Source organism: Erpetoichthys calabaricus, chromosome 8 (genome assembly GCF_900747795.2).
Source record: "Erpetoichthys calabaricus chromosome 8, fErpCal1.3, whole genome shotgun sequence".
Taxonomy (NCBI): domain Eukaryota; kingdom Metazoa; phylum Chordata; class Cladistia; order Polypteriformes; family Polypteridae; genus Erpetoichthys; species Erpetoichthys calabaricus.
In genome coordinates this window covers 161,038,531-161,054,713 of record NC_041401.2, presented here as the reverse complement: position 1 = coordinate 161,054,713, position 16,183 = coordinate 161,038,531, and the positions used below count along the sequence as shown (strand labels likewise).

The 16,183-nt window shown below is 38.4% G+C and overlaps 1 protein-coding gene across 1 annotated transcript in view; it reads left to right on the top strand.

Annotated features, from left to right (window-relative positions):
• The window catches only part of zmp:0000001088 (trypsin-3), a 34,470-nt gene that overhangs the window by 1,328 nt on the left and 16,959 nt on the right, over positions 1 to 16,183 (top strand). The window contains exons 2-3 of the mRNA XM_051930390.1: positions 3,509 to 3,677; positions 3,850 to 3,991. Of these exons, the coding sequence (XP_051786350.1) occupies positions 3,509 to 3,677; positions 3,850 to 3,991 (311 nt within the window). The remainder of the gene's footprint in view (positions 1 to 3,508; positions 3,678 to 3,849; positions 3,992 to 16,183) is intronic.

Sequence of the window (16,183 nt, the reverse complement as noted above, 5' to 3'; positions counted from 1 at the left end):
CAGCAGAAACGCAAATTAAGAAGGCGACTGGAAGAAAAGGACGTAGCCAAAAACTGTAGTGATGGCCAGAACCGGGAGAACAACTGCAGTATCAGTAGTCAAAGGCAAGAATCACGAGACAAAATCAAAGTCAGAGGGACTGCAGGGAGTTCAAAAACCAAAGGAACGAAACATAACAAAAAATGCAAAAAGGTTTGAAGGTTTTAGGAATCTGTATAGTCAGATGGGGATGTATACCCCTGGATGATCTTTTAGCATGCCGTATTGTGTCTAGCAGGCCGCACCTTCTGAGGACATGCCTGCTCCAGTCCAAAACCAAGCGCCATCCAAATGGCCGCACCATAACAGCCCAAATCACAAATCAAAATTGAAACTATAACTGTATGTCAAAAATAAAGGAACCTAAAGGATATATTTAAAACAGGGGTCTTAGTGGTATAATGTCTTTCTTGTCCTTTCACTCCATTGCAATCATTTTACCTTTTTGCTATGTAGATATCATACCCTGCTGCAGCTTTAAGCGATTGAAGTCACCAGAAATATCACAGTGGTTCAATCGTACAGTGATGACATATGCATCAGTTTCACTATCTATGTCAACATCTGATGACCAATTCACATTATCATCACTATTGCTTGATTCAACTAATAGTTCAGTTTCAGTTTGTTCTAAAACTGGCTTTACAGTTTCTCCTTTACACACCATTGAGTGTTTTAGTTGAAGGCTCTACCGCTACTCACGAATATTGATGAATTACCATAATGAAGCAGAATGCATAGACATAATCATTTTTTTGTAGCATAATGTTATTTTATCCACTAAATGGCAACAAAATACTGTCCTGAGCATTATTCATCCTCTGATCATAACAGCTGTAATAAAAGGCGCTATATAGCGCCCGACCTGGCACAGACTTACGCAGAGGCACATATAAAATAAAAAGGTTCTTTATTTTTCTTTGGCTGGAGGGCACGTCTTCCCCGTAATCCCTCCAGCCACAACACAGTTGCACAAGCACTAATACACCACAAAACAACACTTCTTCTCTCCACCTTGGCACCACCACTCCTCCCAGGCAACCTCGTCCTCTTCCTCCCGATTCTGGCTCCTGAGTGGTGGATGCTGGCCCTTTTTATAGCCCACCCGGAAGTGCTCCAGGTGCTTGATCACCTATGGCTAATTGCACTTCCGTGTGGGGCTGCAGAGATGTCCAGGTGGGTTCCTGGCTCCATGCAGCACTCCCTGGCGGCCACCCCAGCTCCCCACAGGGTTGTGGAGAACTCCATCTCCCAGGAAACCCTGCAGGAAACTGAGGCACCATCGTCAGCCAGGGAGGCTGCCACCAAGCGTCCCAGGGGAGGTAATGAGATGTCCATAGCTGCTCCCCCGGAACATATACAGAAGGGGCGTCCCGGCCGGGCATGGCACCCGGCTGCCTGTCACACAGCTTAACCCGAGAGACACTCAGGCTTGACCATATTTACATAGATTTCTGGGCCTGGAAGATTCTCAGGGCTAATGCCAAGAAAGTGTCCCCAAGCAAGCTGAAAACACTTTAACTACTTGCTTTTGTTGTTTGGATCCATTTTGGGCTTCCTTGTGTCATTTCTAAGTTAATTGGTCCTTTGTCAATTTTCAGTCTGGACATTTTTTAACCTTTGAATTATTACGCTTTTTCTTGGCTTTGCCTCTTTACTTAGCAGATCTGGTTTTGTCCATAATTGATTTACCTTTGTTTTTATCTACTTCTATTACTTTGTGTTTATGAATTAATTTAGTTATGATGTGGAGATTTAGAACCATATAGGTGAGAGTGTGAGACCTTCTAAAGGCTTCACAAGCCAGGCCAAGCCTTCTTCGCCTGCCTAGAACAGGCCTCAGCCCAGCTTGGTTTGTTTTGGCCTGCACAAACCTGAAAAGGGTTAGCTCTTAGAAATACTTTAATTGATCCACATTTTCAAAGTGCCTCTCAAGAAAAAGGAAACTATGAAAAACCTTTGATTTCAAGAGAGAAATCCAATAAGTAACTTTTATAAATGAGAAATGTTTACTTAACAATGAAGCAATAACAAAAATGTTTTAAAAGGGCAAAGAAGTTGTCTAAATGGCTATCCTAGTCAACCCAAAAGTCTCAAAAACACAGTCCGAACAGAGCATAAAAAAATCGGAAGGCCAGAAAAATCAAGACAATTAAACAAAACTCTGGAAAAACTTTAATGTATCAGTTATACGTTGACCAGAATCTGTTTATTTTGTGTCCATGCCTTTTTCTGTCTTTCCCTTCTGATTGTAAGGTCACATAGATGCATAAGGTGCTTTGTGGGTGGTTCTCAAAGAGGCGAGGACACCAGTCTGTCTTCATCTCTGAACCCTCCTGCTCTATAAAAGCTGAGGAGACCAAATGATCAAATTAGGTTCATTCATATTCTTGGTGTTGGTGAATTCTCTTGTGTTTTGTAATTGTTATTAGTGATTCTCAGGATTTCTATCTTTTATCTCTGTTTTTGACAACTCTCTTCAATTTACTGTTTTGGGACTCTATCTGCTTTTCAGATTTCTATTTGAGCCCACTACAATACCCTCTGCACTCTTCAAAGCAGTTTTTTGTTATTGAGTTTTTGTTGAAGACATCATTTATTTTTATAAAGATTCTTTTTCTGCCCCTTACAGCCAAAGGTTGACGGTTACCTTTTCTCTGTTGGGAGCATTTTCTACATTATTTTTGAACTCAATGTTATGTGGCCAGTTTCCCTTTTCAAGGGCCTGATCCACATGAGGCCAGCAGGAGAGATATGGGACATGACCAGATTGAGTGTTCCTCAGCTGGGTGCACTGATAAGGATTTTGGCCTGCTCCCCAGCCCGTGTGGAGGCCTCTTCTGTGGATTTTGCTTGAGAAGAACTCCTGCATCATAATAAAGCCACTCTGAAGTTTTCTTTTTCCTAGGCTTAAATAGCCAGAGAGCAGTCTCAGGAGTGGTGATGTCAGAGTGGCCCCGCCTCCTAGTGCACCACCCACAAAACACAAGGGACACAGGAGAATACTGCATAACACATAGAAGCATAAAATTTATAAATTAATTAATTAAACAAAACAAGGTCAAAGAAAAACATGAAAGAAAACAAAAAACAGAAACAAGTGAGGAAACGTAAGAGTATTTAACAACAAAAATATTAAACACACAAGAAATAAGCATAAACCAGATGAACCATAATATTTTTGAATTTGGTATCTTTTGATGCTCATTTGAGTTCTTAGGATTGCTTTTAGATTTTATATCAATTAAATATATTGAAATAAAAGAAGTTTTGTTTGTTTCCAAAAATGCTATAAACCTCAAAATGAACCTAGTATTCTGAACACCTCTTACATTATATGAAGCACCATACCAAAAATAAGTGGATTCATTAACTATGATTAGTGTCATGATATTTGCTTAAGCATTTACTGTACGTACTGTAGGAATTTGTGCTCTCTATTTACTTGTTTGTACTCACCTTTTATCAGGTCAAGATTTTGGTGAGGAACGCAATGGACGCATTATAGGTGGCTACGTGCCCCCTGCACACACCATTCGATATATCGTTTCCATTCGGAGAATTGGTGGAGATCATTTCTGTGGAGGCTCTCTGGTGGGCACATTGTGGGTGTTGACCGCAGCACACTGCAATATTGGGTATGTTTTGTTGCCTATCTTTCTTTCTGGAGTCCTCCTTTGTTAGATTTTGATATTTCACAAAAGTTTTTAGGAGCATACAAGGCAGGAGAAAATTGGTGTGAGAAGAATCCCCTGTAGTCTCAATTGCTGTAATTCAGTCTCTAAGTCAAGTTCCTCTTTATATCTTTAGGTATGATGGTTTCGAGATAGTTGCCGGTGAGCACAATTTGACTGAATATGAAGGAACAGAGCAGTATTTGTATCCTGAGCTCCTGATCCCACACCCCAACTATAACGCAGCAACAAACAATCATGATCTTATGCTCATTAAGGTACAGTATGAATAAATATTATTAAATATATATTTAAACAGGAAAGGAAGGCTGCTGCATCCAGAAGGGTCACTATAAGCAAACTACATGTATGGGTGAAAGAAAGTAAAGTGTTCTCTGTGTATCTTAAGTGGGCTCAGAGTCTCAAGAATGATCTAGAATGTATATAGTACAGCCATCACCTTAACATAGGCTCATTTTACACCTTTAGCAAATTAGTGCCTTAAGAGGAATGAATTGTGAAAATCTTCCATTAATTCAGCGCATTTTCTACAATAGCTTATGTTGCCATCCAACCATCTCCTGAACCCACCAGATTTACAAGAGGAACGGGAATTAACCTTAAAGATGGTGCCATTGTGTCATAGAGCACACTCTCACTTATACAAGTTCAATTAGAGCCTGGTAATTAACCTAACACAAATGCCATTAGAATGTGAGAGGAAGGCTGATGGGGAACCTCCACACAGACATTTACATTTACATTTACATCATTTAGCAGACGCTCTTATCCAGAGCGACTTACAACAGTGCTTAGTAGTCTACGACTGTTCTTCAGTCTTTAAGGCTAGGATTAAACAAGTTACTGCTGACCAAGTTGTACACAAAACCATGCTAGAAGAAAATAATAGTAAGTTGTTAGTACTAGGAGTTAGTACAAAATTTTTTTTTTTTTTTTTTTGAGAAAAGGGTAGAAAAAAGTATGGGGACTTTAGTCCCCCAAGTGCTGTTTAAAGAAGTGTGTCTTCAGACGACATTTGAAGACAGTGAGGGTCTCCGCTGTTCGTACAGCAAGAGGAAGTTCGTTCCACCACTGAGGAGCCAACACTGCAAAGAGTCTTGATGCATGTCATCCTCTTCTTTTAAGTAAGGGTGGTTCAAGACGAGCAATGCTTGATGTTCTGAGAGAGCGAGAAGTGACACGTTGCTTAACCAGTGCTGATATGTAAGGTGGTGCAGTTCCAGTTTTGGCCTTAAAGGCAAGCGTTAGGGTTTTGAACCTGGGAGCCAGTGCAGGTTCCGCAGCAGAGGTGTAGTGTGTGAGAATTTGGGAATATTAAAAATGAGTTTTGCAGCTGCATTCTGGATCAATTGAAGTGGTCGTGTTGCCTTTAGTGAAAGTCCAGACATCAGAGAGTTGCAGTAGTCCAGCTTAGAGATGACCAAGGTCTGGACGAGAAGCTGAGTAGCCTCTGTAGTGAGAAAGGGGCAGATTCTCCTGATGTTGTAAAGAAGATATCTGCAGGACCTGGAGAGGTTGCTGATGTGTGGAGAAAAAGACAATTCTTCATCTAGAGTGACACCAAGACTTCTTGCTGTTTTTGAGGGGACGATAACCGAGTTGTCAAAAGAGATTGCAAGGTCAAGATTCGGAGATGAGTTGCCATTGATGTACAAGAGTTCAGTCTTGCTGGGATTCAACTTGAGGTGGTAGGATGTCATCCAAGAGGAGATATCAGCAAGGCAGTTTGAGATGCGGGTTAAGACCTGCTGGTCATCTGGTGGAAAGGAGAGAATGAGTTGAGTGTCATCTGCATAGCAGTGGTAAGAGAATCCATGTCCAGCTATTACCTTCCCAAGAGAACCTGTGTATAAGGAGAAGAGAAGGGGTCCTAGGACAGAGACTGATGAGGTGGCATTGTTAACCACTATGTCTTCAAAGATTTGTGAGCAAATTAGTCTCAGAGCCTTAGAATTGAGGAGTGAGAACTATGAAACAGTTTAACATGCTAGCAAACAAAGTAAAGGTGTGGAAGCTCATAAAGCTTTCTCATTAAAGGTGACATTGAAAAATCTAGTGATGGTATGTCCGCACAGACAGAACATAAGGACACATGTTACAGTGCATATGCAGTTCAGTAGGGAGAATAAAAGCAAGAACCTCAACACAGAAATACATCTCAATTTGTAAATTTCAGTTGAACATGCATCTTAGGACAAATAAATCATCTATCTATCTATCTATCTATCTATCTATCTATCTATCTATCTATCTATCTATCTATCTATCTATCTATCTATCTATCTATCTATCTATCTATCTATCTATCTATCTATCTATCTATCTATCTATCTATCTATCTATCTAGAGTACTTTCAGAAAGTATTAAGTCTCCTTTGCTTTTCATACATTTTGTTATATTTCATCTTTATGCTAAAATCATTTAAATTCTGTAGACAGGTGTATGCCTTTCCAAAACATTTACAATGAACTGAATTGACAACAGAATAAAGCAAAAAAAGGATATTAGGATATTTTGCAGATTTATTAAAAATAAACTGACCCAAGTATTCAGACCCTTTATTGAGTACTTTAACTAGTTGAAGTACCTCCAGTCTGGAGAAGTCTTCTTGGGTATGATGGCACAAGCTTCACACACCTGCATTTGGAGATTTTCTGAATTCTTCTCTATAGATCCTCTCAAGCTCAGATTGGTTGGATGGAGACTGTTGGGGGACAGCTATTTTCAGGTTACTCCAGAGATTTCGATTGGGTTCAAATCTGGAATCTGTCTGAGCTATTCAAGGGCATTCTCAGAGTTGTCCCTATGCCACTCCTTTGTTGCCTTTGCCTTGTGCTTAGGGTCAATGTCCTGTTGAAAGGTGAACCTTGTTCTCAGTCTGTGGTCCAGAGCCCTCTGGAGCAGGTCTTCATTTAGGATATCTCTGACCTTTGCACTGTTCTGCTTTCCCTCAACTCCACTAGTCTCCTAGTCCTGCCACTAAAAAACAATCCCACAGCATGATGCAGCCAACACTACCACACTTCACCATTGGAATGGTATTGCGTAGGTGATGAGAGGTACCTGGTTTCGTCCAGACATGACACTTAGAATTGAGGTCACATAGTTCAGTCTTGGTTTCATCAGACCAGAGAATCTTGCTTTTCATAGTCCTTTAGGTGCCTTTTTTGCGAACTCTAAGCAGGCTTTCATGTGTCATCTGGCCTCCCTACTCTAAAGCCCAGATTAGTAGAGTGTTGCGGTGATGGTTGTCATTCTGGAAGATTCTCCCATCCCCACACAGGTTCTCTGGAGCTTAGCATGTGACCATCAGTTTTTCGGTCACCACTCTTACCACGCCCGTTCTCCAACGATTGCTCAATTTGGCAGGACAGCTAGCTCTAGGAAGAATTATGATTATTCCAAACTTATTCTCTTTTAGAAAAATGGTTGCCACTATGCTCTTGGGTACCTTCAATGTGGCAGAATTTGTTTGTTATAGCCTCCCCCAGATCTGTGCTTCAGCATAACCCCATCTCTAAGCTCTCATTTCAGTCCCTTTGACTTCATGGCTTGGTTTTTGCTTTGATACACTTTGTCAGCTTTTGGACCTTCTATAGACAGATGTATGCCTTTCCTAATCATGAGCGATCAATTGAATTGAACACAGGTAGACTCTAAACACAATGTGGAACACATTCTCAATGACGAGCAATAAAACAGGATGGCAAATTTCAATTGTCATGGCAAATGTCTGAATACTGATATGTGATAAATGTGATAGCGCAGTAATTTTTTAAAAATTTGCGAAGATTCACATTTTGACTTTGCTATTCTGGTGTACTAAGTTTTGTTTGAGGAGTAGAAAATAATTTAAATGATTTTTATCATAAAGCTGAAACATAGCAAAATGTGTAGAAAGCAAAGGGGCCTGAAAACCTTTGATGGCACTGTATCTATCTTATTTTCCTTTGTAAGCACAGACTGTACCCACAGATTTTTCTGCAGCCACTTGCTTTATTGCAATGTCACAGAGAACCAAAGCCCAACACTTTACTGAGCCCCTTGGAGAGGATGTGTGTTTGTCACAGGCACACTCACACACTCAGACAAACAGGAACGCTTCGGAGACACCACTGAACCTAACAAGCACATTTTTGGGATGCGGGAGGAAACCCGAGACCAGAGTACCCAGAGGATCATCCCATAAACCCAGACATGAACCCAAAGGAGATCCGAAAACGGCATACAGGCATTCTCTTTTCTGGACCTCACTTTTTAAATTATACTGTATGAAGTGATGCAGAATCAGACCAACAGAGCATTCTGTTAAATGTTTACAGAAATATGAAAAAATAATTGCAAATGGTTTAATAAATAATCTAATTATTTTGATTTATTGACCCAGAAAAATCAACTAAGCTTTTAACGGTGTGAAGTTTCCAAATGAAAGATTCAAACATGAACTGAAATATTCTGAGAAATTATTAATTTAGTTGAAAGCAGTGCCTTGAACTTAAAATTGTATGAAATCTCACAGTTTCATAATATTTGGTTTATGAAAAATTAGAGACACCCATATGTTAAGAGCCTACCTTATTTAAATCCCAATATCTGTCCATACAGAAATGCACACGTGTGCATCCATCTACAGTGAGAATTCTTTCTAACAAAGAATGCTTTCGAATACTAAAAGCTAAATAAGAGCATGGAATCCTCACATTATCAAAGTGTGAATGGATTTAAAAGAAAAGGAACACTGCGATAAAACCTTGAATCTGCTTATTAACACATACTCTTTGTCTCTGACAGAGCTATAGTAAAAAAAACTACAGATTAATCCAAAGTTCAACAATTAAATAAACAGTCAGATAGTGCTGGGCTCCGTTTATGTTAATCAATTTCGACCCACTTTGTCTTCCTATCTGTTTATCTGTACTCATTACATAATTAGTAATTTATTCAGTTTGCAATTGTATTTTGCCTGTGAACCTTTCACAGAGTTACTGCACTCAGTAAATAGCACTATATAAAAAAATAAACTGAATTGAACTGAAAAATCCCTATTTAAAATCAACATATCACACTGAATAAAGATCTGTTTTTCTCAGTTTGACGCAGGATAATAAGAGACTGTTTAAAAGATTAAAGACTACGAAAAGACGGTCAATAAAAATTCTACAGACGCTCAATTCAATCCTTGATGCATCATCAGAGACCACCTCTTGGGGAGTGGATGGGTGGGGTGCCCTTTTCTAGTAACAAAATTATCAGTGCCATTCCCAAGCACACAGACCCGTACATTTAAGCAGGTACTGCTTCAGCCGCAGCCCCAACCCAGTCCTTACCGTCTTGCCTAATTCTAGCAGAGTGTTTTCCCCTGCCACCCCGTAAACTGAGACATCAGCTTGAGCCCCTGCCAAGGTTCCCTTTAATTTCAGCTCCAAACCCGCACTGATTAGCAATGCTGCACAAGTCCAGCACACTCACACCCACCAAAGCTTCAAAGTGTTTTGTCACCACTTACTGTACTACGATTTGCATCCTCACAGCGGGCTGATGCATCTGTTCATAACAACTGTGGCTGAATTTGAAATATTACACTTACTGAAAGTAATCACCACCACCGGCATCAAGATTGGCCGAATCAGTCAATTACTGAAATGGATCAGTCACTGCCTCACTGATTAAATGGCTGACACATTGAATCACTCAGTTATTGATTCACCATAGTGTGTTTGCATATTCTCACAGTGTCTGCATGGATTTTTCTGTTAATGGCTGATTTCAGGTTAGCCCTGTCTGAGTATGAGGATATGCATATGTAAGCGGATCCTGCGATGGACTGGCAGCCTGTCTTGTGCCCGATGCTATTGGGATGGCTCCAGGCTAGCAATCCTAAATTGGAATAAAGTGGATTTGTCTCTTCCAGGCAGGGACGGATTAAGGAAGGTATGGGCCCCTGGGCTAGAGGCATTTTTGAGGCCCTGCCTACACAAAGTACTATGAGTGCTGTACACATCAACTTCAAGGAGTCACACAGAGTAAAGTAAATGACTACTACAGAGCTTTAAAATGAATGGAGAAAAATCTGAACCACAGAAAAAATATGGGTTTATTCTCTGAAATTACAGATTGAGAGACAAAGTATGCTGTATCAAAACTCATATCTTTAATTAGCCATTACTGCACAGATGAGAAGTAACCATCACAAATCAAGGGTTGAAAAGTCAACTACAAAACCCTATTCGAAATGCCTACAAAAACAGAAATATAAAATACTGCATAGGCCATTCTGAATATTAACTCAGAGTTGTACTTTTGTGGACTTCTTTGCAGCAAAATCCAGTCACTAAAATCCAATTTCTGAAGCAGATCACTCTCAGCTGATATGATCCCAATATGGTTGTGAGCCAATTCTTCACTATCCTGAGCTTGGAGAAAGATCACTCACCACTTGTATTTGTGACAGACAATATGTCAAGTAAAGCCTGAAAGCAAGCTCTAGATTTGGGAAGAGGCCCTGAAATTTTATTTTTTCTCTAAGAAACTGTAAAAGTTCTGGAGCAGATGAAATGCCTTGCTATACTTGATGTACTTTTAGGCCCTGTCCACATGGGCGTTCAGATCTTAGTTAAATGAATGTGCTCTGAGTGACCTAGGCGTTTAAGCTGCATTTTGTAGTGGAGGTTAATTGACTTCAATATGATGTTACATTTATCTTTGTTTACCTCTGGTAAATGCCAACCTGCAGCCCAGATTGTACATTTGTGTATTTTCCTGTGGGGGGCCAGTTGTCAGGCAGTCCAGAGTGTTTTTAACCTGTAGGGTTTGAGGTTCACCCTTCATTAGATTCACGAAATATAGATCAGTTGGCTTTATTAGACCTGAATATTGACCTCCTTGTGTTAAAAACCCTCCTGATACGGTGACTTAGGCAGAGAACACATCCCCGCCGCTATTGGGTTCACCCTCTGACTGCACAGTGTGTGTGTGAGATCTATGAAGAAATGTGAAAAATAAAAGCTGGTGGAATACCATATTACATGCCAGTCAACCAATTATTATTAGAATTAAACTCCTGGATCACTTTTCTTTTTCATAATACACTAAACGCTTTTCTTTTACACTCGCAAGGAACTGGGCTGCACATGCAGTCACATAGGCCTCCGTATCTCCCTGCCTCCAGAACGGCCCGTGATAGATAGATAGATAGATAGATAGATAGATAGATAGATAGATAGATAGATAGATAGATAGATAGATAGATAGATAGATAGATAGATAGATAGATAGATAGATAGATAGATAGATAGATAGATAGATAGATAGATAGATAGATAGATAGATAGATAGATAGATAGATAGATAGATAGATAGATAGATAGATAGATAGATAGATAGATAGATAGATAGATAGATAGATAGATAGATAGATAGATAGATAGATAGATAGATAGATAGATAGATAGATAGATAGATAGATAGATAGATACTTTATTAATCCCAATGGGAAATTCACATGTGTAGCTTTGCACTGCTGAAGCCTCAATGAAACACTAGTGAAAGCTTCATCTTACTTTCTATTCTGCTCTACCTGTACATGAGAGGTAAATGCTATTTATTTTCTGTTCTTCCCTCCTTTAAATGATGCAAACACTTAAAAAGTAAGTTTTTTTCTTTCATTTGGTAATGCCTGGACAGGCAGATTACCACAGAGGAAGTCTGCCTATCTGCAACTGCATGCTGCCAAATGGAAGCTTAAGCTGGGACAAGGATGGCAGCAACAGTCTGCCGATTTTGATATTAAGGAGGAGGTGGTAGACATGGTACCCATTCATCATCCTCCTCGAAGTGTAATTAATGTTGGGATTGAAGGAGCATTAGGAATTTGACAGTAAAGGGAATTTTGGAACTGCCAAAGAATTCGTATCAGGGCGCTGCTCTGATTGCTTATGCTCCTGTTCCCATACATTTTCTTTCGTCTTTTGTATTTTTCTTTTGATCTTACCTTTTTCTAGCCATAACTGAGTTTTCATGTCTGTCATCCAATTCATCTTTCAAAGCATTTATATGCTTTCTTTAGTTCAATTCTTTACATCTTTGGACTATAAATCTTGTAAATTAGTCCATCAGTCCCAGTTAAAATAACTGCACCTTCCACTGGCCACCTCATCAGTCATGCAGTCTTTTTGATCCATTTCTTATTAAATCTATTAACATCTGGCCCATATTTATTATCCATCTGTTCAGCAGGATTAAACTTATCAGTTCTCAATACACTGTTTTGACCTACACTTTGCTTTTGATCTAACGCAGCGCTTTAAGTGGTGAGATAAGTGCTATGTAAATGTAATGAATTATTATTATCATTATTAGTATTATTATTATTATTCAGTTTCTAATGTCAGTTTAATTTAGGAGAAGAGCTCCTCAATTATTAAGGTCCCTCCTTGATTTTGTTATTAATTAATAATGTTATATTTGTCGGAGAACTGCTCCTTACTTCCTCAAGGACCCACTTTGAGCTAAATATATATTGGTGTAGCTGCATCATTTCCAGGTTCTCAAAATTGAGCTCCTACTGAGTTGGCAAGGAAGTACCCAGCATGAGTCAAACGCATAAGAAAAGAAATTTCTCAGTTCAAAATAGTTTGTTTTATAAAGGTTTTGTGAAAATTCACACACAGTTCACACAAAAATAGAGAAAAAAGTTACTACACACGCAGTATAAAGGCAGAAAAGTAAAAATATATTTCTTCTACAAAGTCAGCTTTCTCATGTTAAACTTCAGTTACTTTCTATACTTAAAGGTTGCGTTATTTCTCTACGGTAAACTTAAATATACTTTACTCAATACATTTAGTACATTCTACACATACAGCGCATTTAACACGGTCAATACGACATGTTATGGGATACGGTTTGAAAACTGTTTGCCTTCCATGCCTTACCAACTGCAAGGAAGATCATAAACTGGAACTAATCTGTAGTCAGAGGGACAAGAAATAATTATAATCTTTTATTTCATTTCAGCGTTTCGTGATATAATAGATTCTCCCATAGACTATACATTAATATGAAGGCAAACATTTTAGCATAACTAAGAAAATTCTTCCATCAATTTAAAATATCCTTACTAATTAACAAATGTCTCTTATAATGAACAAAAAACAAAAATCTGCCAAACCTCCTGCCAGTTTGGTTTCAGAGCTCTCTGCTAATGTCCTACAAACAGAAACAAGCCAGGCCTGTGAGAAACAGCATACTTGAACAGGCAGGCCTACTTCATGGAGAGCTAACTGTTCCTTGTATTCCCAGATCCTGTGCTGCTGTAAAGAATCATCAGAGCAGTCTGATCCTACTTCTAACACCATTGGAAGAAAAATGATCGACGCAAATCAATTATCAAATAGGAGGTCTTTATTACAATCCATCAATGGACTCATCTCCTATCAAAGATTTGAATAATCTTCTGTTCTTTGAGTTATCATTTTTAAAGGTTCTAACATCCCCTCCCACATCTACTAATACCCAAATCCTCCAAACCTCTTTTTTAGCTGACAATCAAAAATATGTGAAAAAAAACTATAGATGTTATTTTTCTAATGACTCCAAAATTGTTGGTAATAAGAGAAATATGTAATTAGTTATTTATTAGACATTTGCACAGATCCTGTCTGAGCTAAGTAATACAATGCCTTGTTTTGACCCAATATATGCTTAAAACAACGAGTGAAATAACAAATCACAAAATGACTCACAGTTAACAGCTTCACATCCCAGAGTTAAAAACAGGACATTGTCAACCTCCTAAAGAAATATATTTATATTATGTGCAACATTTCCTCTTAAAAATGCCACCTTGCAAAAGGTAAGAATTAGGTCTGTACAGGTTAAAAACAGTGCAAAACAAAAGCATATAGATAGAATTCAAAGGCAATAAAGCAAACTTAATATTGACACATAATAAATTCTGATGTCTGAATTAAATACATTACGGTAACAACGATAGATTACCAATTAAACATAGACTTAAACTAAAAGAAACTAATAACTGCATAGTACTGCATTTCTGAAATAAAATAAACTTTAAAAATACATTAATTTACACCACATAGTTGGAAGCAGCAGTAGCATAAACAAGATAAATGGCCACATTCATATGAACGTACACTGCATTTGACACACAGTGAATGAGAATGCAAGTCTAAACTGTCTGATGAAGAGCAGGATAAAATTAAGGCCACGCAATACAATTTCACTTACCTTTTCCTGAAGAACTGACTCTTAATGCTCACCGATTGTGTGAGATGAGTATTTATGGGAATCCCATCTCTCATATTTGTTGTCTGAGGCTGTTTAGTATTGGGCATTTAGCAGAAAGGTGAGTGGCCAGCACACTGTCATTACGGGGCAGTTCTGAGGTAAAAGAAAAGCTTAGTCCAATCTGCTCAAATTCTAAACAACCATGTTGAGACGTTTTAGAAAAATGATTGACAGTGAGGTCGTTATGAATACACTGAAAACAGACTCTGCAGGAATGAGATCACCAGAGAAACAAAGGTCATTTGCAAAATTGTTTTTATAGGTCTTCTTATCATTCCTACTGAGTCACCTTCTTGGATTGACAGCTAAAGGACTAAGTAAGTTAAGAAGGTGACTGAATGTTCACACAAGTAGCAGCAACTGGGCAAACTGCACGGTAAATACAACACATAAAACTATAGGTTTATAGGGTCATTATTGTCAGATGTACAGAGTACAGTGAAATTCGTACTTGCCTGTGCTAATCCACATCCATTACATTGTCACTCTCCACTGCCATGAATAATGAGGAAAACTACTTTACCTCAAAACTCTGTCTTCCTCAGCTGCAGAATCTCAGAATTACTCCAGGAGAGTAGGATCAGATCTCAAATACTTTATATTTAGTCTCAAGACAGATTAATGTTGCCCGTGCTCAGACACAGAATAGATGAGTCATAAAGCTCTTTAAATGGCACTGTTCCTTCTTATGTTAAGTATGCTGTATTTGAGCCTCTTATCAAAAAGCTTAATCTAGACCAGGGGTTCCCAAACTCGGTCCTGGGGAACCACTGTGGCTGCAGGTTTTTGTTCCAACCAGCATCTGTTTTTAAATGGACTCCTGGGGTAATTAAGTGAACTGTTATTTCCATGATTTTGCATTTTTGGAACAATACAGAAATTAGAAAACTAAGTTTGGTAATTTTTTTTTATTAAAATGTACTAAGTAGTTATAGTGGAATAATTTTTTTTTCTTTTTAACAACATTTTCATTTTGATTTTAATTCTACGTTACAGGTGTTCTAATTGTTTAATTAATCCATTGTTTACTAACTAGTGGGTCTGACGCTAAAGTAGTTGCAGGCTTTCATTATTCATTGTGTCATTTGCAGAGGTGTCTGCTCTGCTCGTTTTTAATTGTCATTATTAAGATACAATGAATAGAGCAAACTGCACAGAGAAAGGGCAAAATATAATGAAACCAACAAAAGAGAGTTAAGCATTTAAATCTATAGCAAAAATAGAAATATTTCTAAATGTCTAAAAAAATGTAAAAACCATGCTGCTGTGCTTTTCTGAATGTAGAATAAGAGAAGAGAAAATGAAAACACCAGCTAATTAATTGAGATCAGTGATATTTGCTGTTGTCACTGATTATGAATCTGGCTGGAACAAAAAACCTGTAGCCACTGTGGGTCCCAGGACCGAGTTTGAGAATCCCCTGATCTAGACCATCCAATTCTAAATAATTTTAGACCCTGTATTATTGTGATATTTCCCTCTACTTACCCTTTACCTAGGAGTAAGTGTACTCATCATAATCGTTACCGGGTTGATCTAATGTTGCCCCTTAAGATTAACACATGCATACATAACTATACGCATACACACAGAAACTCAACAGTGTACTATGAATGACAAACACACAGCTGGTTAATCACTAGCACTTTAAACCACACAGGTACCTTAGGAATAACACAGCCTGTCACTCTCTCAGTACTTCAAGAGACTTACTTATTATTATCTACACGAACAACATACAATGTTTTAAAGATATCTCAGACCTAAATATTACTTTTGGCTTCCAAGAATACATTTGAACATACAAAGGCTCAGCATCCTTGACTATAGGCCATTTATCAGCCAAGAATGCCTTAGTTTACATACTGTTCCCTACTATTGGGTAGAGCTCTCACCCTCAGCCCTTAATAAACCTTGCAGCACAGAGGTAATGACAAATCTGGCTGCACCAGGTGCTCAAAGAAATCTACCTTATTACTTCAATCACTCTAGACATTAAGACAAAGCATAGAAAGTTAAGAGCAGCATGGTATTTATTACAGGAATAATAATAATTCCAATGGAACAAAGAATAATAGAAAACAGGACTGATAGTAAAGTCTGGATATATAAAGTCATTAGAAAAAGCTTACAAAAAAGT